Below are 27,939 nucleotides of genomic sequence, written 5' to 3' on the forward strand. Positions count from 1 at the left end.
ATGATCTTCGGCATTTATTGTCCTGGTTTCCATCTGTGCATAAACACATCAAGGTTATCACGAATGCTTTTCAAGTAAATTCCATCATCTTTGGCAATCCAAATGCAAATATTGCTCCGGTCGCACGTCCGCCTAAGCAAATAATATTCTTCATTTTTCTCCTCCCAAAACACATCGAACGCTGCATGAGCCTTGTCCTTGCGCAAATAGCACCAGTAAAGTGTTCTCCCAAACAAGTTTTCTTTGAAACTCCATGAGGATTTAGCCCCGACCGGAAGATCGTGCATGCCCAGATCATCGTCTTTGGACTTGCAATGAAGGAACAACCTATTTTCGCCGCTCAATCCATTAACAACGTCCACTGTCCATTTTGTATTTATATCTCTAAGTTCTTGAGATGAAGGTCTCACGGCTAATGCCAAAACAAGTAAGAAAACCATTAAACCGATGCGGACTGTCATCGTTCTAGCTGTGCAGAAGATTGAGATTATTTTTTTTGTCTCTGTATATCTATTGTGCATCTATAAGCGGTATTTATACAACAAATTAAGTTAAATAACAAAATTTACTGATCATTTACTGATTTCTGGTTGGTGGGAATTGAACTCCTTTATTTGTTTAGGAGGGTTGGTGAGATTGATGGGATTTAATGATTTTTGAGGCATATATGCACTTTCTCAAGGAATTAACCAATCTGTTTGGTTTAGCAGTTTTAAAATGTGAGTTTTGAAAAATAATAATTTCAAAACACATTTAGTTTAATTAATGAAAACGTGATTTTTAAAAACGCAAAACAAGGAATTAATCTGTCTATATATATATATATATAGGTAATCAATCTAATAGCTAGAGAGGTTGTTATTCAAATGTAGCCTGACATGCCATTTTCTTTTCCTGAATTTGCGGGCCATATGTTAAATTTTAGAGAAATGCTATTTGATATTAATCTTTTGTCCTTCTCTCAAAAACATTTTAATTTAGCCTAAAAACCCGGCCAAACCTAGTAAAACCGGTTAGTGGTGCGGTTGTAGGTCAAATAACCGCAAACCGCTTAAGTTGGTATTAAATTTCACCAGTAGCCTTTTCACCCCTGCGACTCCCTATCCTCAAGCTATTATAGTTCAATATTTTCATGTGAGCATTTCATGCTAGTTTCCCATTTGGAGTACTTACTCTTCGTCTTAGATTTTCACCATGAACAATTAATGCACGTCCAAATGGGAGCTTTCTGTTTTTTTTTTTTTTGGATAAATTACGCTTTTTCTCCATATATAAATCACTTATGTAAAAAAAAAAAAAAGAAAAAAAAAGTCTATTTAATTAGCTCAATGCAATTTAGACTCTATTTTGAAGTTAGAGTGTACCCCATTTATCTAAATCAGTCCTTATTGGATTGGAAAATATATAAAATGACTAAATTACTCTTCTATGTAAACAAAAAAGTCTGAAATATGTCAACAAAAAAAAAAAAAAAAAACTCATCACTGCTATGCTCAAGTATCACTTATGTTAATTTTTTTTTATAGAATATTTTTATTGATAAAAAAAAAATGTAAAATAATTAAGCATGCTTGTCAATGGTAGCTTAGTCAATTCATATTTTTTTGTTTAATTTTTTTTTTTTTTTCCCTAAATGAAAAGGTAAAAAGGTTATAAAGGAGCTAGGGTCTTTCACACTTTTGATCTAAATTGAGGAGAGAATGAGAGAGTCGTTAAGAATGCTTTCAAACAAGAACGAAAAACTTAACAGTTGATATAGGCAGAGGCAGGGGCAGGCCCCCCCAAGCCCCAAGGTTCTCCAAAAAAAAAAAAAAAATTAAAATTAAAAATTAAAATTTTGCTCCAAATTTTATTATTTTTTCTAATTTTAACTCCTCAAAACTTTTTTTTTCAATTTGGCCCCCCCAACTTTGGGGGGCTGGCTCCGCCCCTGGGCAGAGGGAAAATTCCATCGAAATGTCCAAACAGCGCTCAAATTGCATTGAGTTAAAGTTTATAAAATAAGTGACATGGGTACGGCTGGTAGTTTAGGAGAAGAGTATAATTTATTCCCCCCCCCCCCCCCCCCCCCCGTTTTCTCTCTCTTTGATCATTTCATGTGTCCATATATAGGAGAAAAACATAAAATAATTAAAATAAAAAACACTATGGTTCGGCCAAAATGTTGTGGAGCTAAAGGAAATTAACTAGATATATATATTTATATATATTGTGAAGAGGGACAATACAATCCCCATAAGCGACTGAAAAACTACACTGAAATTTATATAGCAGTTACTTGTTTATATTACTTATAATTTAGAATAGTAATTGTGGGAGGACCCTTGTGTGGCTCACGGACAGTCCAATACCTGCTTGGTAGCTCTGAGTGTGGGAGAGCAACAAAAAATATTATGAGAAACGTAAATAATTTTACACCACGTGAATGTTATTTTTCTTCGTCAATAAAAAATATTTTAAGTTAATCAATATTTTTTACACCGCATCAAACACTTAAAAATAACAAAAACCATTTCAAAAAATATTTTACACCCCAAACAAATGGGTCTTAAACTGCTCAAACATTCGAAGATGTAAGTCTACACAAAAAGATGCTTATTAGTTAAATATTGATATAAAAAGAAAAAAAAAAAATTCTAGAGAGAAGAAAACTTTGGTTGAGAGTGAGAGAATCGCCCTCAACCCAAAACACATTGAAGGCAGCTTCAAGTAATTGAGCGTGAACAACCTTGGCTTTTTGAGTTTCTGAGTTTTTAAGAGCACTAGTAATAAATACTTTATAGGTGGTTTTTCCTTCTCTAAATATAAGAAAAAATTAGAAAAAGTCACCCATGCACATCAATTTTTCTATATTTTCCTTAGACCCTTGGGTAGTATTGTAGCTACTCAATGAATTATATATTGATAAAAAGTTAAAATAAATAAATAAATTAAGAAGGTATATATAAACAAGGTATAACTGATCGAGGCAACTTTTTCTCTTCTATATATATCTAAGCTAAGTTTTCACCAAAAAAAAAAAAAAGAAAAAAAAAAGCCCCATAAAATTTGGATTTTTATTTATTTTAATGAGTACTAATGCAATTAAATAGTTTCATATAATTGGGATGATATTGTAAAAGTTCATGGGTCTTACTCATTCTTAAAAGACGCATTGAGAAATGAATGGACACCATATCTTATAAAGTGTTTAGGTGAAGGAAATCTTAACGATATGGGATACTTGAACACGTCCCCTCACGTGTGACAACTAATGGCCAAACAAGTGGACAACAACGGGAGGGAGAAACTCATCATCGCAAGAAATCTGTGGCTCTGATACTATGTAAAAGTTTATGGGCCTAATTCACTTTCAAAAAGACACATTGAAAGAGGAGAGGACACCTTATAAAGTGTTCATGTAAAAAAAATCTTAGCCATGTAGAATACTTTAACAGATATTTCAATGAAAATCATATCAGCATTTTATATATATATTGTATAAATGTTGATGTAATAACTGATTTGAATTCAATCTGCTAGACTGCCAATACGCGAACATAATTAAGATATATATATTAAGATACAAGCACACCATATAGAACTGCGCTGCTACAATTAAGTCCCACACTTACTAGCGACAACGTACATACATTGGAGTTCAATAAAAGTACTAGTGTTTGAAGCTCCTATTATATATATATATATATAGATAGATAAATTAGTTGTTGGAAGCCATGGCCACAATGGTGCTTAGGTTCATTGGGTTCATATAGTTGGTAGAGCCAGTCATGATCTGCTGGACGATGAGCCGAAGTGCACGTTCAGTTGGATGAAAAGCGTCCCAAAACGCGTAGATGCTCCGGTTTGGGCAGAGGTGTGACAATGAGTTACATTGTCCTATCCCATTGTAGGGCCCTTGCCCACAACATGCTACTTTTGATGTTACAAAACCTGTCATCATCATCATCATCATTATTATTATCATGCATTTAATTAGTACAAAAAAAGAACTTTTATCTAAGAAAAAAAAATTATATATATATATAAATATATATATTTCCCTAATAACGAAGCTGGGTTTTTAACCATATAAATTGAGTAGAATTCAATTAATTTTAGTTTGTCTATTAAAATTAACAACCAATATTGTTAGAGCATGTAAGCATGCATGAGATGCTCTAAGGATTGATAGATGTATGTCAATTTAGGAATAATTGTACTATTGGTCTTTGTGGTATGTCTAAAATTACAAGTTACTCCATATGGTAGTAATATGAATTCAGATATCCATGTGGTTGGCTTAATTTACAAATCGATCTCTAGAGTTAAATTTCGTTAAAATTTTTGATAGATTCCGTTAAACACTACGTAAGCGCCAATAAAATGATGACACGTGTTTATTTTAAAAAAAAATATATATTTTTTTTTTAAAAAAAAGGCAAAGGAGTGACGTGTCACCATCTTATTGGTTGACGTGGCGTTTGATAAAATCTGTCAAAACTTTTAACGGAATTTGACTTCAGAGATCGATTTGTAAATTAAGCCAACCACAGAGATCTCTGAATTTATATTTACTACAGGCCAGAGAGTAATTTGTAATTTAAGCCTACCACAGAGATTAATGATGCAATTATCTCATCACTTTATTCATGTACACCTCTAGGTATACACATTATGAAAGCAATATGAGAAGGATAGTGCAAAACAAACCAAAGCTTTGGGGGTTGTTGATGAAGTCCATGTTCATTTGGAACGCATTGGCAAAAACAAAGACATCCGCTTTGAGCTCGCGGTTGAGTTGTTGAATCAGTTGGACGAGATTTGAGTTGAAAACTGTTGCTGCTTGTTGTAACTCTGATGCACACTCCCCGTTCCTACTCCTCATAGCTAGCTCCGCCGGGGTACAGCCTAGTGGGCCAGTTCCCGTCACCATCACTCTACGGGCTCCCAGCTCGTAAAGCCTCTACAGTATCACAAATGGCCATGGTGATGAGAAATTAAAAAAGATCAAACATAGACAACTCTCCTATTGTTTGGTTAATTAGATTTACCAATTTCATTGAATATAAATTATCATTTATTTCAAAAACTTAAAATAACAATAAATTTTAATTTTAATAATTGTTTTGTGCTTGAGATTGCATTAACTAAATTAATACAAACAATCATATTTTAAAGTTATTATATCTAACAGTATACATGTATATAATGTCACATTATTTAAATTTTTTAAAAGACGTGTTAGTATTGACATCGTATATATATACTGTTAGATGCATAAACTTTCATTTATGTTTATTATTTCATTTGAAATTAAGAGAATGTTGTTTCACAAAATTAAACTAGCCTTTCTACCCCTTTGGTATATTTGATCAAATTATGGCCTCAGTTGCATTGCCAGTAGGAAAAGTGCATGCATGCATGCATCTCTATCAAATCTTCGTATAGTATCTCTTTATCTTTGAATATTAATTAAATGATTAAATTTATAATTTTTTTATTAGCTTAAAAATAAAACATAAAAATAAAAGAAAATAAATAATTAATTATTACCTTTAGAATTTTGCTGTACTCGGAGATGAGGTAGCCGCAGTAATCGGGGATAGAGTATTGGTGTGAGCGTTGGGAGAAAGGAATCAAGAAATAGTTGTTAACAAAGTCGTTCCCACCAAGTGTTACGAGGACAAGCGAACTGTTCACCAGCCGCCGCGCCTGGGCTTCTCCGATTAGCGCACTCAGCCTTCGCTGGTACGCTTGGAACAATTCCAGCTGCCTCGACATTCTTATAATGTTGATCTGCAAAATTAAGTTTGAATATTCGCTAGTTAGCAACAAATTAAGCTTGAGAATTAAATTGATGTAAAAGAGAGGGACATTTATGCAAGTCTTTCTACTATATATACGTACAAGCTCCTATATATATTTGTGAGTTTCGATCTATATTTCAAGCTCTACCATAAATATTTGTCTAGATCCTAATTAATCTTCTTGGTAGAAGGCAATAGAGGGCAACCTTATTAATTGATTGAATAAGAAAAATGTACTTCACTACCCCTACCCCCACTTTCCCTCAACCAAACAATGGAAGAATTGCCTCATCCTCCCTCTCTTTTTCCCTATACTCTTCTCTAGCTCCTTTCCCTTCTGGCCTGTTTTGACTTACCAAATAACCATCATGAAAATAAGTTGGTTGGACTTACAAAATGAATTCCTGTATCGTTGAGGATTCCAATGCCGGCAGAAGCAAAGTTGGCACCGACCAGTAATTTTTGTCCGGTGAGCTCGGGACTCAAGTATGGCAATGTGGGCTCTGACCCGATTTTCTCACCTGAAATGCACGCATTTTATATGTGTTATTTCAGTGAAACACAAAAGGAAAAAGTGTGTTAGTTCTATGAAACGTACGTACACCTAAGAAAAAAGAGATCAAAAGTACTGAAATGGGAAAACTCACTGATAATGTCAGGGAGGTTGAGGCCATTGGAGAAGCGGCCGGTTGGTCGGTGAGTCGTATAATCGATGCCATACGGCGGAGAGTCGGCACGTGCAGTAGTTGCTAAGTGGTTGTTGTTGCCATTATCTGCAAGGGAATCTCCAAACACAAAGAATGCACGAGCTGCCTGGCCTTGAGATGCAACTGTGCCCAGTGTACATGTGATCACTACCAGGGCAACAGTCAGGGTGGTGACCGAAACCCTAGGACTCGACATAGACACTAATGTGGGCATTCCTTTCTCTCTCTTTTCCCTCTTTTGCTCTCTAACTAGGAGAGCTTTCTGGCTGTAAATGATGGAGAGTGGGGATGGTTTTATAGGGTTTAAGCAACGCGAACTCAATGCCAAATTAGAAGGTTAAGGTAGATGACTCTAACTCGTTTAATTAAATGAGTCAGATTATAATTGACTTATATAGTTTTATTTTCATATCTCGACACGACCCGAACCTAACTAGCTTGCAATATAAAAGCTGACAATTTTTTACACGACCCACGAATCTAATACGAACTCAACATGAAATTAGCATATTATAATTAATGGGACAAAGCCGTTTATTTAAATATATATATATATATATATATGAATAATGATTTACTACTACCTAAATATACAACTTTTCACCACCTTGTCTATGTGGCAAGGTGGTCCCTCACCTTAATTTATTTTTAAAAAACTCAAAAAGTAGTGGAGGACCACCTTGCCACATAAGCAAGGTGGTGAAAAGTTGTATATTTGAGTGACATTAAATCAATACTATATATATATATATATAATCTTATACACATGCTTCAACATGATCCAAACTTAACCAGCAAAGATGAATTGCCACATCTAACACCCCTCCCCTCCCCCCAACTTTTTCAGAATGCCTAATAAATAGGCATTTTCTACTTTATACACATGCTTCAACATAATTCAAACTTAACTGGCAAATACTAATTGCCACATTTAACACCTCTCCCCTCCCCACAACTTTTTCAAAAGGCCTAATAAATAGGCCTTTTCTACCTGCATGCATGAGAAAGGGATGATAACAAAATGAACATGAGCAAAGCTTAATTAATTAAGAAGAAAAGTTATAGGTGGAAGTTGTACGTGTAAGAAAGTGGAGTTGTAGGGTTGTTGGCAGATAATAATAATTGAGTATCAGCCATGCATTTACAAGATGATGGTTTTCATGATATATCAGAGTTAAGTTAAGCTCTAGATCAGAATCTACTTGCTTGCAATCCTACTGCCTGAGTACGTTAATCAAGTTCCTAATTGGTGTTCGACAAATGGGAATTTTGCCAATTTGAGAATTCAGCCGACTTTCATGATTCCATCTACATTTTCTTTCTAATTATCAAGCAACATAAAGGTCTAAAAATTGAAAGCATACTGATCGAGGGAGTGATCTCCATTAATCCTCTCTTCTCTCTCGATCTCCATCTCTCTCCTTTAATACCATTAATTCAAGAATCCTTGAACCCACAAAGCTCAGGGCTACAAGGTGATCGGAAATTAACCACATACTTTTTTTCTCATATAATTAACACTATTTCACTGACAATCTTTAGGCGACCGGCTTCCACAATGGGTTCATGTCGAATTTATTGGTCATGTAAAAAATTAATAGTTTTAAATGTCGCATATTGGGTTCAAGTTGTGTCGAGACATAAACATATATAAACCATAACCCAATCCATTTAATTAAACGAATCAAACTCCCTAACTATATCTCACTAATTTCTACGAAAAGGTAGACTTAATTGTCTGCCCACCAACCACTGCCTGGCCTCTGTACCCTCAATTAATTCAGCTTCCATATTTCTACTGCTTATTTGTTAGGTTCGCAGAAGAGCCTCGTTAAAGTACAACCATCTTAAAAAAACAAAAAAAAAAAGTTAAAGTACAATCGCCATGTGAATCACATAAATGGGTAGGCTATATATGAGTGTACGTGTGTTTGGGTGGGATATTTTATATGTTCTGCATTAATAGTGTCACGAATCCCTTATACAAAAACACATTAAACTCCTTAACTTATATATATATATATTCAAAATGAGTGGAAAATTACAAAAATAAAGTTCAAGCTCATAACCTTTGTTATGAAAGATATATTGATACTTTGTTAAATTATCATTTATTATAAAAACTTGAACATATAAAAAATAATAAATTTAATTATTTAATTAACATAATTAGTTAACCACAAAGGATATTTAGAGACTATAATATCAACGGCATGAGTCAATGTGCCTAGACTGTAGTCGCAAAAAATACTGAAATAATCTCTCCTTTTACGGCCTGCTTCAAAGCCCTGAAGACCTAACAAATTACAAAACCACATTTAATCCAAGCCCATCTTCGAATTTAAGGCCCCATTTGCAGCTCTTTTTTTTTAAAAAAAAGTAAAAATAAAAATAAAAATGCTTTAGTTTAAAATGATCGAGTTCTAACTTTCCTTCAAATGATCGAGTTCTAACTTTTTAGCAGTTTAGGTGATATTTATCACACTAATAATTAAAAAATAGACTAACAAATGACAATTTAAATGGTACGGTACTTACACGTTTTTAAAATTGATACAGCAATTGTATATATAACAACCTAGCCTCTCTATTAGATTGTTTGCCTATATATATAGACTAATCTCTTGTTTTGTAAGTCGTTTTTAAAATCCATGTTTTCATTAAATGTATTTTAAAATTAATCGTTATTTTACAAACCTCACGTTTCGAAACCGCTAAACCAAATGGGTTGCTTAATTAGGGGAGTATTAATTAAGAAAGCTAGTGCTCTCATATATATATGGTGGAACTCAAAAAGGAAATCCCATCAATCACACTAACCTAGCTCTCTCAATCACAAGTACGTACAATTAAGAACCCTCACTAATTAACCTCCAAAACAAGAACGGATTCCCACCGACCACAAGTCAGTAAATCACAATATTTTTTGTTCTTTAACTTTGTTGTGTGTGTATATATATATAGAGAGAGAGAGAGTTGCAGCAACGACGTACAGACTACAGATCGAATTAAGGATGACAAGTCACAAGAAGGGCTTAATTGTTTTGATAGTTGTTTTCGCGTGTTTGATATGTTTGGGAGAAACAAGAACAAATCATGTGCACGTTGTTAATGGATTGAGCGGCGGAAATAGGTTGTTCCTTCATTGCAAGTCCAAAGACGATCGATGATCTGGGCATGCATGCACGATCTTCCGGTACGGTGGGGGCTGAATCCGCTTGGAGTTTCGGAGATAGCTTGTGGGGGACAACGCTTTTCTGGTGCTACATGCATGCGCACGGGCAAGGCTCATGCATGCAGCGTTCAATCGATGTGTTTTAGGATGGAGATAGAAAAACGTAATTACTCTACATTACTCTACTTACTACATCAATAACTAAAAAATAGACTGTCATGTAACAATTCACATAGTACTTACATGTTTAAAAACTAGCACGACAATTTATGTGATACTTATCATGTCAGCTACTAAAATATAAACCGTAGAAAAACAGTTTAGGTAATATTCATTTTTCTATCAAATTTGAACTATTACATGAATTTACTAGAAAACTGTAGTAAAAATTGTTGTACCTCAAACATTTGCCAACAAATAGAAAGGACTTACGGTATTAATGATCCCAGACTTCTTTCATTTCATGGAGAATTTCCAGTTTGAACATTCTTCTATCAATGTTAAGGAGTAATGCTATATACCATCTTTTTATATATCCTCATAAATTGATGTGGCTTTTAAATCATTATTGAATCGAAATCTAATAGTGATTCAACTCAAATTCATTGATAATTTTAAGAGACACATAAATTTAAAAAAATAAGAAGAGAATAAAAAAAAAATGGTCTCTAACATTACTCCAATGTTCAATAAGCTTTTTGTGGCCTTAAAGCCATTATAAATATAACTCTCACATCAATTGAAAATCAATTATCAATATAATGGTTCCCAAAAGGTAGCTCAACCGGTTGAGGACCACGCCTCATGAAGCGGATGTCACTAGTTCGAATCTCCCCTCTTGTGTGGACATGTAAAAATAAAATAAAATAAATTGTCAATATAATGGATTATAAATCTATCCAAAATAACGCATACTCTCAACATTAATAGATATTGTCACTTTTATCTTTTGTAATAGGATTTGGACTAAAGATACTCTTCATACTCATTTATCACACATATTTTATAGTTGACGTGACGTGTTTTAAGAGTTTTTTTTAAAATAAAATAAAATAAAAGTGACTAACATAAAAAGTCACTTAAAACACGTTATATCAACCAATTATATAAATATGCGTAATAAATAAGTGTCAGAAGTAATATTATTATTTCAATTAAGTTATCTCATAAGAGATATTTGTTACAAGCTCACGACAAATACTGAGGTTTATAAAATTAATAAAAAGAGTCCCGAAAAATAAATTCAAAATATATAATTGTCCCAATATTTTAATGATATGAACAAAGCTTTTTAGACAAGTCATGCTTATAAATAAGCAAGGGAAATTGTTAAAATTGGTCATTGTAGTACGTTTAATCTTATAACAAATAAATCTATGGTCTTTCAAAATGAACTTATAAATCTCTCTCTCTCTCTCTTTTTTACCTATATGAAAACTTTTATATATAACTTTTTATTTGACGGTAAAATTATAATTTATATAAGGGCTTTGTGGAAAAAAAAAAAATACCAAAGTTTGTATGAAAAGTTTATTTTAAAACCAAGTAGATTTATTTGTTATATAATTTAATCGCATAATGAATTTTCTCAAAATCAATTGATCATAAGATAGAGAATTAGAGATTATGATGTCAATAAAGGTATGAACTCTCAATTAATACTTACAACGAAATACTTATTAAAACTCGATCAACTTGTCCCAGAAGTTTATGAATTTTGTTTTTTTTAGAAGTAATTGCAAATATCGAGAGAATTTGTTTTTTGAAATTTTGTTTGGATAGTTTAAAAAATTTGAGACAAAATAAAAAAAATAATTAAAAAAAAAAAGAAGATAAAATTTAAGTAAAATTTGATTTTTTTTTGAAAACTAGCTTCTCCCCCAAACATGCCCTAATATTTGAGTAGAACTGAAAAAAATGATTTTGGAAAACTTTTGTAAACAGACCCTAATTTTTGTATTTATCAATTTAATTTTTCTCTCCTCAAGAAATTGGTTTGTTCTCCCAACGAAAAGAAATACCAAATCAAAAGCACCGGAAAGCAAAAAAAACCAAACAGAGACACGTAACCCACACGCACACTGTACACTCTCTGGATTCTCATTAGCGTTAGGGTTTCGAATTTCAATGCCAAATTTCCCCTACGAATTCTAACAAGGGTTAGGGTTTCAAGTTTCAAGTTTCAAGTTTCAATTTCAATCCCAAATTTGCACAAATGCGACCCAATTGTTGCCACATTTCCTTCGCTTTCGTGCTCAAATTCCTCAACTTTCTTCAAGCTTTCATTGGGGTTTCGATCATAGTCTACTCCTTATGGATGCTCAACCAGTGGAACCACCACGTTCCCATATCTCCACCAACACCACCTTCAGCTCCATCCCCAGCTTCTTCTCTGTCCCTTTTCTGGAGTTCTGAGCCAGCTAGGGTTTCCAACCACATCACAACCGTCGATCTCGCGGCCGATATGGTCTCCGGGTTCGATAGCGGGTTTGGGTTAGAGCTCGATTTGAATTCGTTCCAGCTTCCCGCTCCTTGGTACTAAATTTTTTTAAATTTGTTTAATTTTTCTTCTTTTTTCTGTTTTTCCTTTTTTGGTATTGAATTTCAATTGGTTTTGATATTAAATGAAGTTGGTACGGATGTCTTTGAATTTAATGCTGTTGTAAATATTAATTATTGGGTGGAATTAAAGTTTGAAATTAGGAAATGAATTTATTAGCTTCGAATTAACTTCTTTTTTTCCAACTTTAGCCATGTTTTGTTGAATGTTTGACATTGTAGGTATTTTGGGTCTTCTTTGTTTTATTGGAATTAGGATTGTATGTGCTTGCTGGTTGAACTGTTCATTGAATTATGAGTGGTGTTGTGGCTTTGGTGAATTTTATACTAGGTGGTGTTTTTCTTTATTGGAATTTGGGCTTGCAGTCTGCTATCGATTGATTTGTGATGTACCCTTGTCGTTTCCATGGTTCTTGTGTGGAAGTTTGGGATCAGATGGGCCCCCTATGACTATTAATTTGGTGCTTCTTTTTGGTGGCAGGTTCATCTACTCTTTCTTGGGAGTGGGCATTCTCTTGTGTTGCATTACTTTGATAGGTTGCATCGCTGCTGAAGTAATTCATGGCTGCTGTCTGTGTTTTGTATCCTACATATATGAAATTCTTATAGTTTTTTTTTCGGTTTTTCAGCTAATGTTGGTTGAGAAATAAATCTCTTTTATTGTTGTGAACTAAACTCTTTTTGATCTTTGAACTTGATATAGTTCGCAATGTATCTTTCTGATCCATTTTGCTAGTTGAGTTGAATGCATCTTTGGTTTGTGCTTCTAATCCTATTTCTTTTGGCTTTTCCTTTAACCTTTTGAAAATGTTAGTATACTATCCTCATAACTGTACTCATACTACTAGAAGCGGCTCTGGTGGCATTCATTGCAATTGATCGTAATTGGGAACAGGTGGGTTTTTTTTTTTTTTTTTTAATGTATTTCTCTAGCATGAGGGGGCATTGGCTTCATCCTGCGTGCTTATCCTAAATAATAATAAAAATATGTTCGCTACCTCTATAGGATCTTCCATTTGATCCAACTGGTGAACTTGAGAGCCTTCGGTCTTTCATTGAAGTCAATATTGATATCTGTAAATGGGTTGGTATTGCTGTGGTTGTGATTCAGGTATGTTGTACTCTATTCTAAGGATTTCATTCATTGATCTGTTTTTAATTTCTTTATCTCAGATTGAGAAGTCACCAATGAGCTCTAGCTCAAAAAATTATTGCTATATTTTAGAAGACAAATTTTCCTTTTCGTCTGACTTGTAACTCTTGTTATGAGATAGATGGAAACATATACCACCTGGTCCACCTTTGTTTGGCAATACCTGAAATATTGTTTTTAGCAAAGAACATTTTATGCTTTTTCTGGACATTGTAACTTTCTTTTCCTGTTGTCGTCTCAATGCTTTATTGATAAGTTGTTTACAACCGCTACTGACACAAGAATGAACAAATGAGGATCATTTCAGAAGCAAAAAAAGATAGTATGAGTTCTGCCTCTTACTTTGGTTGTCATTACCTAATGATGTCTTCTTACAACATAAACCTTCATTATTGGAAAAGTTTCATCTCACTTCCTGTACCCATACTGCAAAACACAGTATACTACTTTCCAGTTAGATTGAATGTGAATATCTTGAAGGAACAGCAGCTCTTCATTTGAATGACAACTCCTGAACTCTAATCTACCTTATCCCCTATAGATACTTAGGTTCTAAACTTTGATTGCTTGGACTCCATCCCTAAGTTCATTCTACCCGTTTGGAGTCTTCCAGCCAATTTGAAAAAGGTGAACACAACTGTTCCAAGTTCCAATTGTGGTTTGAGAAGATGCATCCAGTGCCTTGTTAACCAGAGATTATGATATCGGTTCTTAATATTCAATTTGAAGCTGCTAATTCCATAGGGCTCTAAGTGCTTTATAAAGCAGGTGTCATGGTGTGGAGGATGTTACAAATGTCTATTGTCTAGTTTCTAATGATGTTGGGTTAAGGATGTTACCATGTCAAATGAATTGGGTAGCTCGAATAAGAGATTATGAAAATGCTTATTTGTTTTTTACTTTATTATAGGGAGTCAAAATTCATACCCCATGATAGCATTTTCTTGTATGTCTCTTCCTTACATGTTTATAACAGTATCATTAATATTGTACTGTTTCTATTTCTACAATAAAGATGCCTATTCATTAGAGATTTTTGCTTACCAGGTTTCATTGCATGAAAATAACCCCAACGAGCAAGGGTTGCTTTTGTATCTGTCATATATTAATTGGATCTTTTTTTTTTCCCTCTTACATATATCTTTTTTGCTAACAATTTCAGGCATTATCTCTACTGCTATCGATAATTCTGCGAGCCATGGTTTCTACTCGGAGAACAGACTTTGACTGTGAAGATGACTATGATGGTAGGAGTAGAGCTTGGGAGCCACTGATAAATTCACAACCAAGCCAACCATCTGGGTCAAACAAGGGTGATGGGAGAGGGACTCATTCTGACATCTGGAGCTCACGGATAAGGGAGAAGGTATCTTCTTTTTAATAGTAATGATAAGTAAATCATATATATGCTTTATGACTTCTCTCTCTCTCCCTCTCTCTCTCTCTCCCCCCTCTACCCTAGCGTCGACGCGTGAGAGCGCGTCTAGCTAGGGATTCGTTTCTTCTCGTCGCCTACCGCTTCTTCTATCTTTCTTAGTCTTTTCGTTTGGTACTCCGGTATTCGAGTTTCCGTTTTGTTGGTCTGTTGGGGTGTGATTCTCGCATGGGAGTCTGTCAGCGTGCTCTTTGGTTTGGGTGGTTCTTTTTCCGGCGATGTAAATTTTGGCTTGGCTTGGTCGCCGATGCTCTGGGGGTGTTGTGAGATGGATAAGAAATTTTTAGTGGAGTCGAAGTCTTTTGCTTTCTCTGTTTTGGCTAGGGCGTCAGCGTTGAGAGTGGAGGAGAAGAGGAAAAAATTTCTGGGAGTGGTCATTTTGAATTCTCAGAGCTCCAAATGGCTTGCGTCGATGTTGGAAGTGTTGTTGGGTTTACCGGAAGAGCAAGAAATTGTAAAGTCGTTCAGAGAGGGATTGAATCTTCTGATTGCTCGAAGAGGTGGGAACAAAGATGGGTGCTTTTTAGAGGTTTCTTCATTCGGGTTGGGTGGTCGGAAAGGGTTCATTGTTATCCCCGAGGGTCGTGGAGGGTGGGGTTGGATCAAATTCTCTGATGAGCTGAGAAAGGTTGTTGATTTTCTCTCTGGCCCGGTGGGTTGTGCGAGTGGCTCCTCTCCTCCTTCTCCAAAGAAGGAACTGAAGGCTGTTCAGCCGAGTTTGGGTTTGGCTCCGAAGTGGACAGGACCCTCTTTTGCGGAGGTGTTGAGGTCGGTTCCGGCCATTGCTGCGAAGGAGTTGTCCATCGTGGGTGGTGGTCGTTCCAAGTCAAGGGCTTCATTGCCGGAGCCTTGTGAGCTTGATCTTCTTCCGACGGTGTGGCATGCAGAGTCTGTACAGAGAACAGCAGTGGATTGCTTCTCGGTGGAATCGCATCAGTTCAACCTGTTGGACAAAGACCGTCCTCTTTGTCCGCAGGGTATGAAGCGTCCCTCATGTTCAAATTTGAAAATCGAACGTTCGAGGCTGCAGACGTGGTTCTGGGTTTTTTTTGGCTTTGGGCCGGGCCGTAAGGAATCTTCTGGACCGTTTTGCTGGGTCGGGGCTAAGTCGTAAATCTTCTGGCTTCCGCGTGGGTCGTCTCATGCCGAAAGCTAAAGTCTCCCGTCCGTCGAGTTCGCCGCCGGAGACGACGTCGAAGGTGTCATCTGGGCTGATTCTGGTTCGACCTCCTCCTGGGGGTTTGGAGGTTGCTGCGTCGGTAGCCACAGAGGGCACGGGTCCGGCGATCTCGGTTTCTGTTGGGGGTTCCATTAGGTCGGAGCCCTCGTCGTCGACAGTTACAGGGACTGCATCTTTTATGCCTTCCACCGGGGGTAAGTCGAGCAATGTCCATACGGTGCTTTCAAGCCAGACTCCAGCCTCTAAAGAATCTTCTGAGGGTATGGGTATGGTATCATCGGGTTATTTGGGGTTCTGTCATCCTCCTCTACCGGCACTGGAGTTGTTGCTTCCGGTGGCTCCGACAACTTCTCTGGGTTTTGTCTCCTTGTTGGTCGGTTTTGAGTTGAACTCTTCTCCGGTGTCCTCCTCCTCTCTAGTCCTTGCGGTTCCTTCTGTACAAGCCCACGCAGCCTCTTCTTTACATGTCTCTGCAGATCCAGTAGAAGAGAAGAAGTCTACTGAAGATCCTCGTCGGATTTCAGAGTTATCCACTGATTCGACTTTGGGAGAGAAAGTCCGAGATGCAGTCTATTGGTGGAAGGAGGTATCAAAGCTTCAAGAGAAGAAAGATCAGCCTATTGTTTGCGATCAGAATTGGGAGAAGGATTGTTGGAGTATCGAGGCAAAGCTCTGGGGGAAGATCTCCGAGGTGTATCCATTGGTGACTAAAGAACAGAGACAGACGCCTCGGGAGATTTGGGGTGAGATGATTGAGAACAAGAAACGCGAGAGTAAGAGGGAGCTTCGGAATCTACAAAGTTCCGTAAATTACGGAGACATCAAAGCTTCTTCGAGGTGTAGGAGAGACAAGGCCAATAGGTCGTAGGGTTAATTGCTTTGAGGGTTATTTTGTGGGTTGTTCTCAGGTTTTTTTGGTTTTTTGGGTGCTGTTTGGTTTCTTTTGCGGGTAGTGTTTTAGTTGGTTCTTTGTTTTCTAGGTTTTGACTTGGGGGCTGTTTCCTGGGTTTTTTTTCGGGTTTTTCAGGTCAGCTGTGGTTCTCCTATGTATACTTCCTGTGTACGTAAGGGCGCCTTACGCTTGCTTTTCAATGAAATCTACTTATCAAAAAAAAAAAAATTAATGGAAGAAGAAAGTTAGAACAACTATATCATATGAAATGGAATACCATGTTGATTAGATGCAAGTTTGAATAATTACTATTTTACGTGCGCGCATGGTACCTTGAAGTATAAATTACGGTAACTAGATCTGTTCAGGTCCCTGCAATCTACCCCAATATGTGCACTTCAAAGCATTAATTAGTAAATAGTCCAACTGGCATGTGGTTTTTCTGAAAATAAAATTACCTAAAAGCAGTGATAATCGGATGGTCCAACTTATTCACAATTTGCAGAGTTACATTTTACTTCCACGATATCGACCAAATTGAGATCCTACATTTTGTTTTCACTTTTTATTGATTTTGTGTGCAAGTCTCTTCTTGGAAGTCCAGTTGTGGTACGGATTATTGATTCCCCCTATTGCTGTGGTTATCAGGAACACTTTTTTTTTAAAAATGAACCTTGTTGCCTACATTTGAGAGAAACACATACACAGGATTTGGTTCTCTAATTATTGATTCCCCCTATTGCTATAGTGTGTTTAGTTTGTACCTTAATACATGTGAACAGAACAATGTTGAACTTCACTACTGTTTTCCTTAAATATTCCGATTTTGTTATTATTTGTTGTTTGTGGAGCCTCTCTTGTGATTGCGAGTACAATTAGATAATCATGCCATTTTGTATTTTGACCTGCAGTATGGACTGAGCACAAATCCGAATGCATCAGTGAGCACAAACTCAAGGCAGTGAAGATCAGAGAATGTTTTCCATCTCACATGGCAGAAAAAGACAGGCAGTATGCTCTGCTCTAAGTTGATACCTGAGTGTATATCATTGCTTTGTAGATTTTTCATTCTTTGCCTTTTAAAGAAGTTTGTGATGTATATAGTCATTTAAAGGAACTTATCAAAAAAAAAGTCATTTAAAGGTTTTGTGCTTGCTAACTTGCTATTGTTGTCTGAGGGAAAGTCCTGATGACGTGCATTGTTTTCTTTGTAAAACAAGAAAGGTTGTTGTTATGTGTTTTCATTGTCTTTAAACTAGTTTGTGACTGGTTCTAATGTGTGCTGTATAGTGTATAGACCCTGTTTTATTGTTTTATTGGTTTATTGATATAAGAAATATGACTTCAAAAGACAAAGGAAGATGATTGTTGCAAGATCATCAAAGCCTTGTGACCTGGAGAGATCAAAATATCTCCAATTACAAGATCACAATGCTATTATAGTATTTATTGAAACTATAACATGCATATTGACTCACCCAAAGACACTCACACGGTCACACATAGGACCAACAGTTTTTTACACAACTTATAAATCTAATACGAACTCAATACGAAATTAGTGGGTTAAGGTTGAGAAGTTTGACTCGTTTAATTAAATGAGGTTAAGAGTTATTTTTTCTATGCGAGCTAAGTTAGAGTTGACTTATATAGTCTTATGCTTATGTTTTAACGTGACTTGAACTGGATGCACGATATAAAGACTAACAATTTTTAACACGATTTGTGAACCAACTTAAAATTAATGGATTAGGGTTAAAGGGTCTAAAACATGAATTATCAATCCTACTTGCACCCCACAAGCAGCCGCATGCACTGAACCCTCATTGAAAGCCCAAGTGTGTGGGCTCACACTCGTGCACATGACCAGGCATGTAATATTCTCTCTCTCAGATTTTCTTTTGCTGGGGTTCTCCTACAAAAATTTGTTCCTTTCATGATGTCTCCGTGGCTTCCTTCAGCAGTTAGGAGTCCCATGCTTATCATATTCGTTGATTTCGACAGCACGTACGAGTGCTGACAGTCACGAGATCTCTTGTTGCCTCTGCTTGAATTCAACTACTCCAAGCCAAGGCAGGTAATGGGAAATTTCGGCTTCAATTTATAGCTACAAATGCTTGATTCTGCCATCTGCAATATTCTTATTCCCTTCTGAACAGATGCCCCATGTTTTGGTGCTCTTGCTCTTGTCCCTTTTGGCAAATCTGTTATCTTGGCTTTATGTTTACGGTGTCATGATCATAGGGACACCATTTTTTCTTCTTTTTAAATTTTCCTAGAAGCAAGATGTCCTAGTTCTTTCCTCGTAGCTTTTCTATTAATACGACATACAAACTCGACACGTATCATATTCAAAATTAGCGGGGTTATAACTGAATTATATAATCTTATGCTAATGACTCGACACGATTTAAACCCGACATGCAGAATTGCCTCTCCTATCTATTATATAACTCTTGAACTAGGACATACATCTTGCTTCTATCAGCTTCTCTGTTAATTCTTTCAGCAGTTAGCTTCTCTATTATACTTCTCCTTAGGGCTCTCTCTCTCTCTCTCTCTCTCTCTCTCTCTCTCTCTCTCTCTCTCTCTCTCTCTCTCTCTCTTAGGACCACACAAATCTCTTGTTCCTTTCATGTTTTAAATTGTCTCCCCTGAGAAATTAACCTGCCCGTGAATAGACTGAACTGTGACTTTATACACAGAGAGAGAGAGAGAGAGAGAGATATAATAGGCTAGTCATTGGAAGTCACGGGACCTCTTGTCCCTGCGGGTTATTCCAATTTGGGCTGCTTCTCTTTCTACTACCAATGTTCTTCTTTTACTTCTTGAGAAGTGCACCCTATTTTTCTTTACATGTTTTTGTCCCTTTTGAATTTCTGTCTTCATGCAGGGGAACCTTTTTTTTTCTTTCTAATTATATATTATAAAATTAAGGAAGAGAATATTACTGAATATGAATGTTGATGCTGACGAATAACTCTGGATCCCAAAAGATAATTCGAATCATAAGAAGACTAATCTCAAATATTTAGGTCCCATAAAACTGAATTCTATGTTTGTTTAACATTTTGATTTTTTTTTTTTTTTTTTTTTTTTTATGTGACAAAAAAGTTGAGAAGTGTTTTTCGGATGGTTTACATTTGAAAAGTATTTTTTTTGTCGGGTTCATAGAAGAAAATTGTATGGTAAATTTTTTAAAAAGTGTTACTCCCATCATCCTTCTGTTTTCCATTCTTGTCATTGGACAATCACATTGCTTCAATTGGTCAGAGTAGGGTCCATGAAGTTTTGGACCACGTACATTTTGTTTTTAAGCATTTCTGGGGAAAAAAAGTACTGAGATAATAACAAGAAGAACGAAGTTACCAATGGGACAAAAATGACAACAAGGAGGAGACGGCAAGTAGACCTCATTTCTGTCTGATTATTTGCCAAGGCTTCTGAATCTTATTACCATCTCAATCTGCTTTCATGAATTTGGACCACAATCAAGAAACGACTCTCATTTAAGCAAGGGATAAGGCCCTTTTTTTCTCCCCCGACACTCACGACAGATGTGATGGTTAATTACCCGTCAAGTTTTCTTTCTCACTTTCAGAGAAAGAGAACTTGATAAGTAATTAACCACTGCCATCTCGTTTGGTTATACTTAAGTGGAGGGAATTTAGATAATCAAGGAAATGTGGATTCCTGCTCACCCCCTTTTGTTGGGAATGTAGATTTCCTTCTAAAGATGATGGAATCCATGTCGATTATTCATCTGGTGGCGCGCGCCGTTTTTCTTTTTCTCTTTTTTAAATAAGTTTATTTATTTATTTTTTAATAAATTTCTATTTTTTTTTTATTAAGATGGACACGTGTCGCTGACGTAGCATTTGACGCAATCTGTTAAAAAATTTAACATAATTTGACTCCAGGGATCAATTTGTAATTATTGCTAACCACAAGGACCTCCCATGAACTTTTTAAATCATATGGAGTAAAAAATAATTATGGCATACCACATAGACCAATAGTGCAATTATCCCTTAATTATAAGGAAAAAAATGTTTAGTCATAACATGTAATGTTTTATAAACCTATGAAACATGAGAAAATCAGGAAAGTTGTAGGCAGTTATTTGTTGTCTTTTGTTTTTTTTTTTTTTTTAAAAAAAAAGTGTCAGGACAGCACAAAAAGACCGGGGTAAATACTGTAGCATTTCTCTTTTTTAATAGAGTCCACAATAGAAGTATTGTGTTGTATTTTGAATTATTTGTTAACGATTTTAAGAAAAGTATGTTAATTTCAATTTTTTTTTTTTATAAAAGAAAAAACAGTGTTTTCAAAACTGTTACCAAACTAGTCCTACCAAATAAATAGACAGTTAGCGAACCCTTGGAAGAAATATAAAGGGATTCAAGACCCTAAAATTGACTCCTTTGAAGTTGGAGCAGGTGATTGTCACATTAATGTTCAGCCGTAATATGAAAGAAAATTCAATGATTTTATTCAACATCCTTCATATTTACAAAATTATTGAGAAATTATTTGCACCTTCAACCTACCACACCAACCAGCTCCACTTGACATGCTAGATCATCAATGGTGGAATAGTTGTGCAGTAAACTTAGACCACAATCCCACCACTATGATATCATTCAAAGGCAGTGGGTTAAGTGGGTCAAAGTAACAAGGCCAGAGGGTGTTCTTCACATGCAATCATTGACTCTGGCCATGAACACCTTGACCAACAAACATTGTCAGTAATGACTCATGTTTTACTGCATGGTTAATAGAAAAATTTATGAACAAACAAACCAACAAACAAGCTCTGAATTAGGCTGTCAATCCCCATAAGGCTATATTATAAAAGACAGGCACATCTGACAGTAAAGACAACTTGAAGTAGCTGATACATTTACACAAGTAATCAGAAAATCAAAATACTAATTAAAATATTAGCAAATACTAAACAGATTAGTTGAGTAGGACCATCATTGTCGAAAATCAAATACACAAATAATAGAGTTACAATAAATATATAACAAAAAAGAAAAAGAAAAAAGAATGCAAATCCTCTTCACAGTTCACACCCTACCTGTCAAATCGACCACAACCTCTTCCACCAACTCTTCCAGCAACTTCCCCTCGATTTCCTTTCCTACATTATCCATTTCCAATCTCAAAAGCTCAACCCACCCTTTCCCTACAACCTCCTTTCTCACCAGTCTCTCCACCACCAGGCTGTCGCTGTCCCCACCATCACCCAAAACGCCACTCCCCTCATTGGAAATCCATTCCTGCATTTGGGTCCACACCCGGTCCACCAGCATGGCTGATGCACCCTCTAAGAGACTGCCGTTGGCTCCATCACATGGCCTTCTCATCAGGCACTTGTCTGACCCATTACCTGTGATTTCCATTAGTGCAGCATTGACACAATCAAATACAAGCTTCCGATTTGATCTCCGTTGCCTTCGCTTAGCCTCATGCAGGAAATCTTTGTCGTGAAGGTTAGCGAATTTGTCTCTCAATGATGGGTCCAAGGGGCTTTCAAGTGAAAGCAATCTAGCAAAAAAAATCTCAAATTCAACCTCGCCATCAAGACCGGCCACTGACAGTAGTGATTGAACAAGGGTGAGCCAATTTTGTTCTTCCTTGACGCATGGGGATACTAAAGGTTTTACTGTATATTGAGTGGCTGTCTCTGCACAAGAATCATCCCAGGACAGGGTCCGAGCAATTGATCCTATAGGTGGTGATTTGTCAATTAAGTTAGACTTAATAGGCAACTGTCTTCCTGTTTAAATGAAAGAAAACTCAAAGATGTTAATGAATGAGGTCAAACAAAGGAAAATCGTTAAAAAGTGTGCGCGTGTGTCTGTGAGAGAGAGAGAGAGTATACCCTGGTTGTCTGGCTTCATATTGCCAGAGGCCTCTAGAGACCTGTTGTCATCTTCAAATGGTGGTTCCAAAACTGAAATCGGACTTGGCTGGTCCTGATTCTCACTCATATCCCCAGGCATTACAGGCTTGGTTACAGACAACCCTGCCTGCAAATAGTAAAGATAACTCTTGCTAAATGATATAATCACGGAATTTTCTGGGTTGAAAAACAAATAACAACAAAAACAGTAGTAGTTTGCTTTATAAGTAGCAACAAAAACAATGATAATATTTAAAAAAATATTTGGGGAGCCATTAATAAGGGCTAAGCTTCTGTATTGAGTAAATTGTTCACTGTTACAACTGGACAATCAAGAGCATCAGTGTCCCAGTTACATATATTCTACCCCATGACAGTCTTCGATCTCTGTTCACAGAGATCACCACTGGCCTCCTATGAATATTTAGCATTTTACACTGTACTCATTAAAAGGTATATAGTTGAGGGGGTGGAAGCACATGAAGGGTGAATTTCCCATGGGTGAATGCACAATATAGTGATAATATCTCTGTAGCATGTTAGAATACTGTTGTAGAGAGGCTAGCTAACTTTAAAAATCTGGGCGGGGCTATAGTAGAAAAAACCCTTCTTTTTTTTTTTGGGCCGGAGGGGGGGATGGATGTTGCTGTAAGTAACTACCATTAAATCTAAAATACACCTAAAGATGCATGAACAAAAAAAAAAAAAAAAAAGATTATATACTACCTCACAAGTTGCTGTGCCTTGATTTTGTCCCATGCTGGTCAAATCCGGAGAAGTTTTGCCTGATGATCCATGTGGAGCAGGACAAAGGCTCCCGTCATTAATGCATTGAGTAGTAGCATCACTGTTCACTCCAAGAAAATGTAATGGAGATCCTGGTGTTTCAGAGCTGGCAGATAGAGATTCATCTTTAGATTGGGATGCAGCAGATTTATCTTTACTTGATTTCTTATTCCTGGAGAAAAATAAACTTGAAACTTTCCCTTTGAACGATGATTTTGTACTCTTTGCCTTTGTCAGCTCCTTGGGAACATGTGTTTTGCCAGCCTCAGGATCAGAAACTTCAATGCTGAGCCTGGCACCATTCACCGTAGAAGATACAGGGACAGATTTTGACCTCAGAAGATTTTTAGGAGAATCAACCAAGCTTTCTTCTTTATTTAATTTATTAGTCAAGCACGAAATCGATTCCCTTGGTTCTTGTTCCTCATTACCATCCTTGTCATCAGATCTTACCAACTTCTTTGTATCTGAAAGAGCTAGCATCTCACCCAAAGTGCTTGAGCTTTTACGAGCATGTCTTTGTTCTTGAGAGCTGCCATTTGATGCCATCATGGCCCATCTTTCAGACAGTCGCTTCTTTGCTTCTCTACAAACTGATGACTCTGGAGAGCATGAAGCACGGCTAAAGGAGGAAGAAGAAAAAGGGCTGCCAAACCTATTGATGTAATCCCATGAATGCCTAGGAGACGGCGACATGACTTCCGAATCACTAACATTTCCCACTGCATACTCATTCTCTGATTTGTTAAATGAACTCTCATCACCAGTATAGCCATTGGAAAAAACAGAAGAAACCAAAGTCTCATCCCCACGGTGACCCATGAAATTTTCACGCATCTGCCGGGTAATCTCCTTTGCCACTTCCCTTGATTCTAGTCCCTCATCATCTTCAGCTTCCTCATAAAAGCTTTCACAATGTAATATTCTAGGTGATAAGGAAGGTGAAGAAACAACAGCATTGATGTCATTTGGCCTAACCGGGCTAGGCTTCAATACCACTATTCGAGTTGGTTGAGCAGGATAATTATCAACTTTCTGATTGGTGGAAGTAGGAGAGTATCCAGTGTCCACTTTGTCCCACACAACTGCCTGGCCCGTTTGGGCTGGTTTCTTTATTTGTTTATCACTCTTCTTCCCTGATCCTACAAATTCGCCACTATCAACCATCTTTGAAGGTCTAAGAACAGTGATACGCTTTGTCTCATGAGGTGTAGGAATAGACTTTCGATCATATAGATGTTGAGAAAATAGCGAATTTGGTTCTTGCAAAAACTTAAGGAACAAATCTTTATTGGAGCTTAAAACTTCCAAAGCATCTTGAAATTCCTTAGACTGGCGAAGTTTCTCATCTGTAGCCAGACGTTTTGCTTCCACAAATTTCTGGCGAACAAGAGCCATCTTTTTCTCGTTAATCTTTTCATTATGCCTTCCTTTCTGAGGTGATTCATCTCTTATATAATTTTTCTTTTCAGATTGCTGCCAGATTTCATAAACATCTTTATATTTGTTCTGTTCTGGACACTGATAAACTTCACATAGCATTCCCTTGTCAGAAAAGCCATCTTCTTGCTGCCAAGATCCAAATGGTATCCCAGAATGGCTTAGACTACGTCGTGAATAACCTTTTGCATGGTTTCTTTGAGCAGCTGAATCAGGCTGCGCCTGGGGGAGGGCATCAAGCCCCATCAACTTGGCAACCACATTGGGCGGATTATGCTTAAACTCCCCTTCTTTTGACATTTCTTGGTCTATAAGCATCTTCATGGGTGTTCCATTCACTTTCCTGCTCAAAGTTCTCCTTGGGTCAGACACAATCTGCACATTCCACAGAAATGCAACACAAATCAGGTCATTGGAGCTTATTATGATTCAGAACATGAATGACAGAGAGTCTAGCATAGAAACCATTTCCCAACTAATCTATAATTAATTACAGCAAAGTATCCCCAAAATTTACCACTTTATCCTCCATCTGATCTCCCAAAGGTGGACTCCATGTCCTTGCCACATCTGATCTACTCCTTGAGAGTGAAGAACCTGCAATCAACCACCATCTCAACAACAGCTAGAAAAATATAAGAATAAAATATTCAACTATAGAAACCATAAGTAACCACCATGAATCCCAAACATGACAAGAAGAGTTAGGAATAGATATTGTAAAAGAAAGACAATTGTAAAAAGTACAAGCCTCAATGGAACAAGCTAAAGAAGGCAGTCAACATCAACTTGAAGGGATTTAAGCTCTATGCCAAAAATATAAGCAGAAGCATATAAAATTCTTCACTATTATAATTTAATTTGTTCAAGAACCTGTAAGCATATAAGGCAAGTGACAGTTAGGTCCTGTAATTAACTATGCCAAGTGAAAATTTCACATAGTTCTTTCTGAAACCGATTACAATGGGCAAAAAAGAAATCCAAAAATAGGTGAACTAGAATGACATCAAACAAGTGAATATAACCGAGGGGGAAGAGTCAAAATAAATTCAATATCATGATTAATATGACAATATGCCCATATCTTCTCAAGATTTTGCAGATTAACTTATAACCAAAACAAGGATCAGCAAATATTTTTGGTTGAGAATTTTTTATTTTGTATATGAACCACGAATCTAACCAGACAACTTTCACAGCAATAAAATAAATTAAATAAATAAATGAAGAAAAATATGAGAGGGGAAGCCACCATCACGATGAGGTTTATCCATAAGCAGCCTGTTTCCAGCAATCCCTGAATTCAAATCAAAGAGGTTGACCATTCTTCCCAGACATCCTGGAAAGGGTTTCTCAGCAGTGTGAGCTTCTCTGTTTTGAATCCCATTCATTTTAAACACCTGTAATGACAATATTTGAAAAATATTATACTCAAATACTGTCTTTCCTTCAATAAATAAGGATTAAAAAAACTATTCCCAAAATGCTCATCAACAGAAAAACTGCAAAGATAATAAAACGTACAATTATGACAAGAAATAGGAACAGCTAACAACAAAGACGGGAAGTGGTAGATTCAAGCCCAAAAAAAAAAAAAAATAGTATAACAACAGCACAATGAACATAAGAAGAGAACCGGTTGATTTTTAGATGGTACATAGAAGTTATACATACATAGGAACACTCGTACATTTTTTAAGTGCATACACATACAATGCACAAATGAAAGAAAAAAGAACAGAAGATTGTAGTTCTAATCACACATATCTTGCATAAATACAAAAGAATCCTGCACTTCCTTACCAAAAACCTTTAGAGCTTCAAGTTTCAAACTCAAACGCAGGTGTTATATTTATTTACAAAAACAGGTACGACTCGCAAACATCAAGGGTCAAAGCTAGAAAATCCAAGTGAACAATAGGCATAGCAATCTAGAGAGAGAGAGAGGGATGGTTGTTCTCAAATACTGGTTTTGGCCTAGATTCATGTGAAAGTGAGAATTGAAAGAAAATTCAGCATATACACATGAAATATCACATCAATTCATGCGTCACCAGATTCCCTGATCAAAATCAAAGTAACTTAATTAAAATATTCCATTGATATATTATTATTTTTTTTTTAAAGTAACTTTTTTTAGAGGATTTGAGGGGGGTTGGCTAAGCAACACTGATCAAAGCCTCAAAAGACCCTACATTGAATCTGATACAAACCCACTTGGTAAAATTACCATTAAATGCTTAAGTGCCCAAGATTTCATTCAACAAAGCAAACCCAGATCAGAAATAAACCAAAATTATGCATATTCACACTCTAGGCGATAAATTAAAACATACCCCAAAAAAAACCCAACTTTTTAGATCCCCAATAAAAAGCGAAAAATAATGACGTAGTAAAAGCAGACTGAAACAAAAAGCACAATTTTAAGTTCTTAAAAAGCTGCAAGCTTGAGCAGCGAAAAAGCAAATCTAAAAAGAGGGTGAATTAGATTCCATTAAGCGAGAGATCAAAAAGTAGGAAAAAAAAAAAACAACAACAAAAGATTCACACTTCGAAGCAAAAATATACACACGCAAACAAAAAGAAAAAAGAAAGAACTTTAACACTAATTGAAGCATTCTTAGAGAGAGAGAGAGAGTTTCATAGAGAAATGGGGAGGTGGGACCTGGAGTGGCCGGATAATGGCATTCCGGTGGGAATGTGCGGCGGATACAGGTGGGGATCTGACGTGGCAGGACGGGGATCGGCTGCTCTCTGGATGTGCGTGTGAGTGTGTGTCTCTATCTGTGTCTCCCTGCGTGTGTGTGTGTGTGAGAGAGAGAGAGAGAGAGAGAGAGAGGTGGCTTTGATAGTATTATTTGTTGGGTTCGTGGTATGTGGGAGAAGTTTGGAATTGGTTGTATGGGTCTGCC

At 36.4% G+C, this 27,939-nt stretch overlaps 4 protein-coding genes across 5 annotated transcripts; 1 reads left to right on the forward strand and 3 right to left on the reverse strand.

Moving 5' to 3' along the window:
• Nucleotides 1-14: 14 nt before the first annotated feature.
• Nucleotides 15-461, reverse strand: LOC133856828 (S-protein homolog 1-like). The gene has a single exon (XM_062291868.1). It carries the CDS (start codon nucleotides 459-461, stop codon nucleotides 15-17), a length of 447 nt encoding a protein of 148 aa, XP_062147852.1.
• A 3,069-nt stretch (nucleotides 462-3,530) lies between these two features.
• LOC133857756 (GDSL esterase/lipase At4g28780) lies at nucleotides 3,531-6,751 on the reverse strand. The gene is made up of 5 exons (XM_062293090.1): nucleotides 6,437-6,751; nucleotides 6,183-6,310; nucleotides 5,536-5,778; nucleotides 4,693-4,945; nucleotides 3,531-3,933 (listed from the first exon to the last, which is right to left on the reverse strand). Exons 1-5 carry the CDS (start codon nucleotides 6,708-6,710, stop codon nucleotides 3,701-3,703), a joined length of 1,131 nt encoding a protein of 376 aa, XP_062149074.1. The 5' UTR covers nucleotides 6,711-6,751; the 3' UTR covers nucleotides 3,531-3,700.
• A 4,912-nt stretch (nucleotides 6,752-11,663) lies between these two features.
• On the forward strand, nucleotides 11,664-18,166 carry LOC133857811 (tetraspanin-18-like). The gene is made up of 6 exons (XM_062293161.1): nucleotides 11,664-12,206; nucleotides 12,712-12,811; nucleotides 13,045-13,125; nucleotides 13,237-13,341; nucleotides 14,546-14,749; nucleotides 17,802-18,166. Exons 1-6 carry the CDS (start codon nucleotides 11,887-11,889, stop codon nucleotides 17,853-17,855), a joined length of 864 nt encoding a protein of 287 aa, XP_062149145.1. The 5' UTR covers nucleotides 11,664-11,886; the 3' UTR covers nucleotides 17,856-18,166.
• A 3,599-nt stretch (nucleotides 18,167-21,765) lies between these two features.
• LOC133856928 (uncharacterized) lies at nucleotides 21,766-27,939 on the reverse strand. 2 transcript variants are annotated; one of them, XM_062291983.1, is made up of 6 exons: nucleotides 27,693-27,939; nucleotides 26,280-26,427; nucleotides 25,545-25,624; nucleotides 23,528-25,402; nucleotides 22,781-22,928; nucleotides 21,766-22,675 (listed from the first exon to the last, which is right to left on the reverse strand). In XM_062291983.1, the coding sequence occupies exons 2-6, from the start codon at nucleotides 26,416-26,418 to the stop codon at nucleotides 21,963-21,965; spliced, it is 2,955 nt and encodes a 984-aa protein (XP_062147967.1). In that variant the 5' UTR covers nucleotides 26,419-26,427; nucleotides 27,693-27,939; the 3' UTR covers nucleotides 21,766-21,962. The 2 variants fall into 2 exon arrangements, with proteins under 2 accessions (XP_062147967.1, XP_062147969.1); XM_062291985.1 differs by lacking the exon at nucleotides 27,693-27,939 and adding an exon at nucleotides 26,831-26,979.

The sequence above is a fragment of the Alnus glutinosa genome, chromosome 14, assembly GCF_958979055.1.
Source record: "Alnus glutinosa chromosome 14, dhAlnGlut1.1, whole genome shotgun sequence".
Lineage (NCBI taxonomy): Eukaryota > Viridiplantae > Streptophyta > Magnoliopsida > Fagales > Betulaceae > Alnus > Alnus glutinosa.

Excerpts from the sequence above, each read along its gene's own strand:
- LOC133856828 (XM_062291868.1), bottom strand. The coding sequence starts at position 461 with ATGACAGTCCGCATCGGTTTAATGGTTTTCTTACTTGTTTTGGCATTA.
- LOC133857756 (XM_062293090.1), bottom strand. The coding sequence starts at position 6,710 with ATGCCCACATTAGTGTCTATGTCGAGTCCTAGGGTTTCGGTCACCACC. Across the intron at positions 4,946-5,535 it reads AGTACAGCAAAATTCTAAAG|AGGCTTTACGAGCTGGGAGC; the intron begins GTAATAATTAAT and ends GTGATACTGTAG. Across the intron at positions 3,934-4,692 it reads CAACAACCCCCAAAGCTTTG|GTTTTGTAACATCAAAAGTA; the intron begins GTTTGTTTTGCA and ends TGATGATGACAG.
- LOC133857811 (XM_062293161.1), top strand. The coding sequence starts at position 11,887 with ATGCGACCCAATTGTTGCCACATTTCCTTCGCTTTCGTGCTCAAATTC. Across the intron at positions 12,812-13,044 it reads ATGGCTGCTGTCTGTGTTTT|TATACTATCCTCATAACTGT; the intron begins GTATCCTACATA and ends TGAAAATGTTAG. Across the intron at positions 13,342-14,545 it reads TTGCTGTGGTTGTGATTCAG|GCATTATCTCTACTGCTATC; the intron begins GTATGTTGTACT and ends TAACAATTTCAG.
- LOC133856928 (XM_062291983.1), bottom strand. The coding sequence starts at position 26,418 with ATGAATGGGATTCAAAACAGAGAAGCTCACACTGCTGAGAAACCCTTT. Across the intron at positions 22,929-23,527 it reads AAGGCACAGCAACTTGTGAG|GCAGGGTTGTCTGTAACCAA; the intron begins GTAGTATATAAT and ends TACTATTTGCAG. Across the intron at positions 22,676-22,780 it reads TATGAAGCCAGACAACCAGG|GAAGACAGTTGCCTATTAAG; the intron begins GTATACTCTCTC and ends TCATTTAAACAG.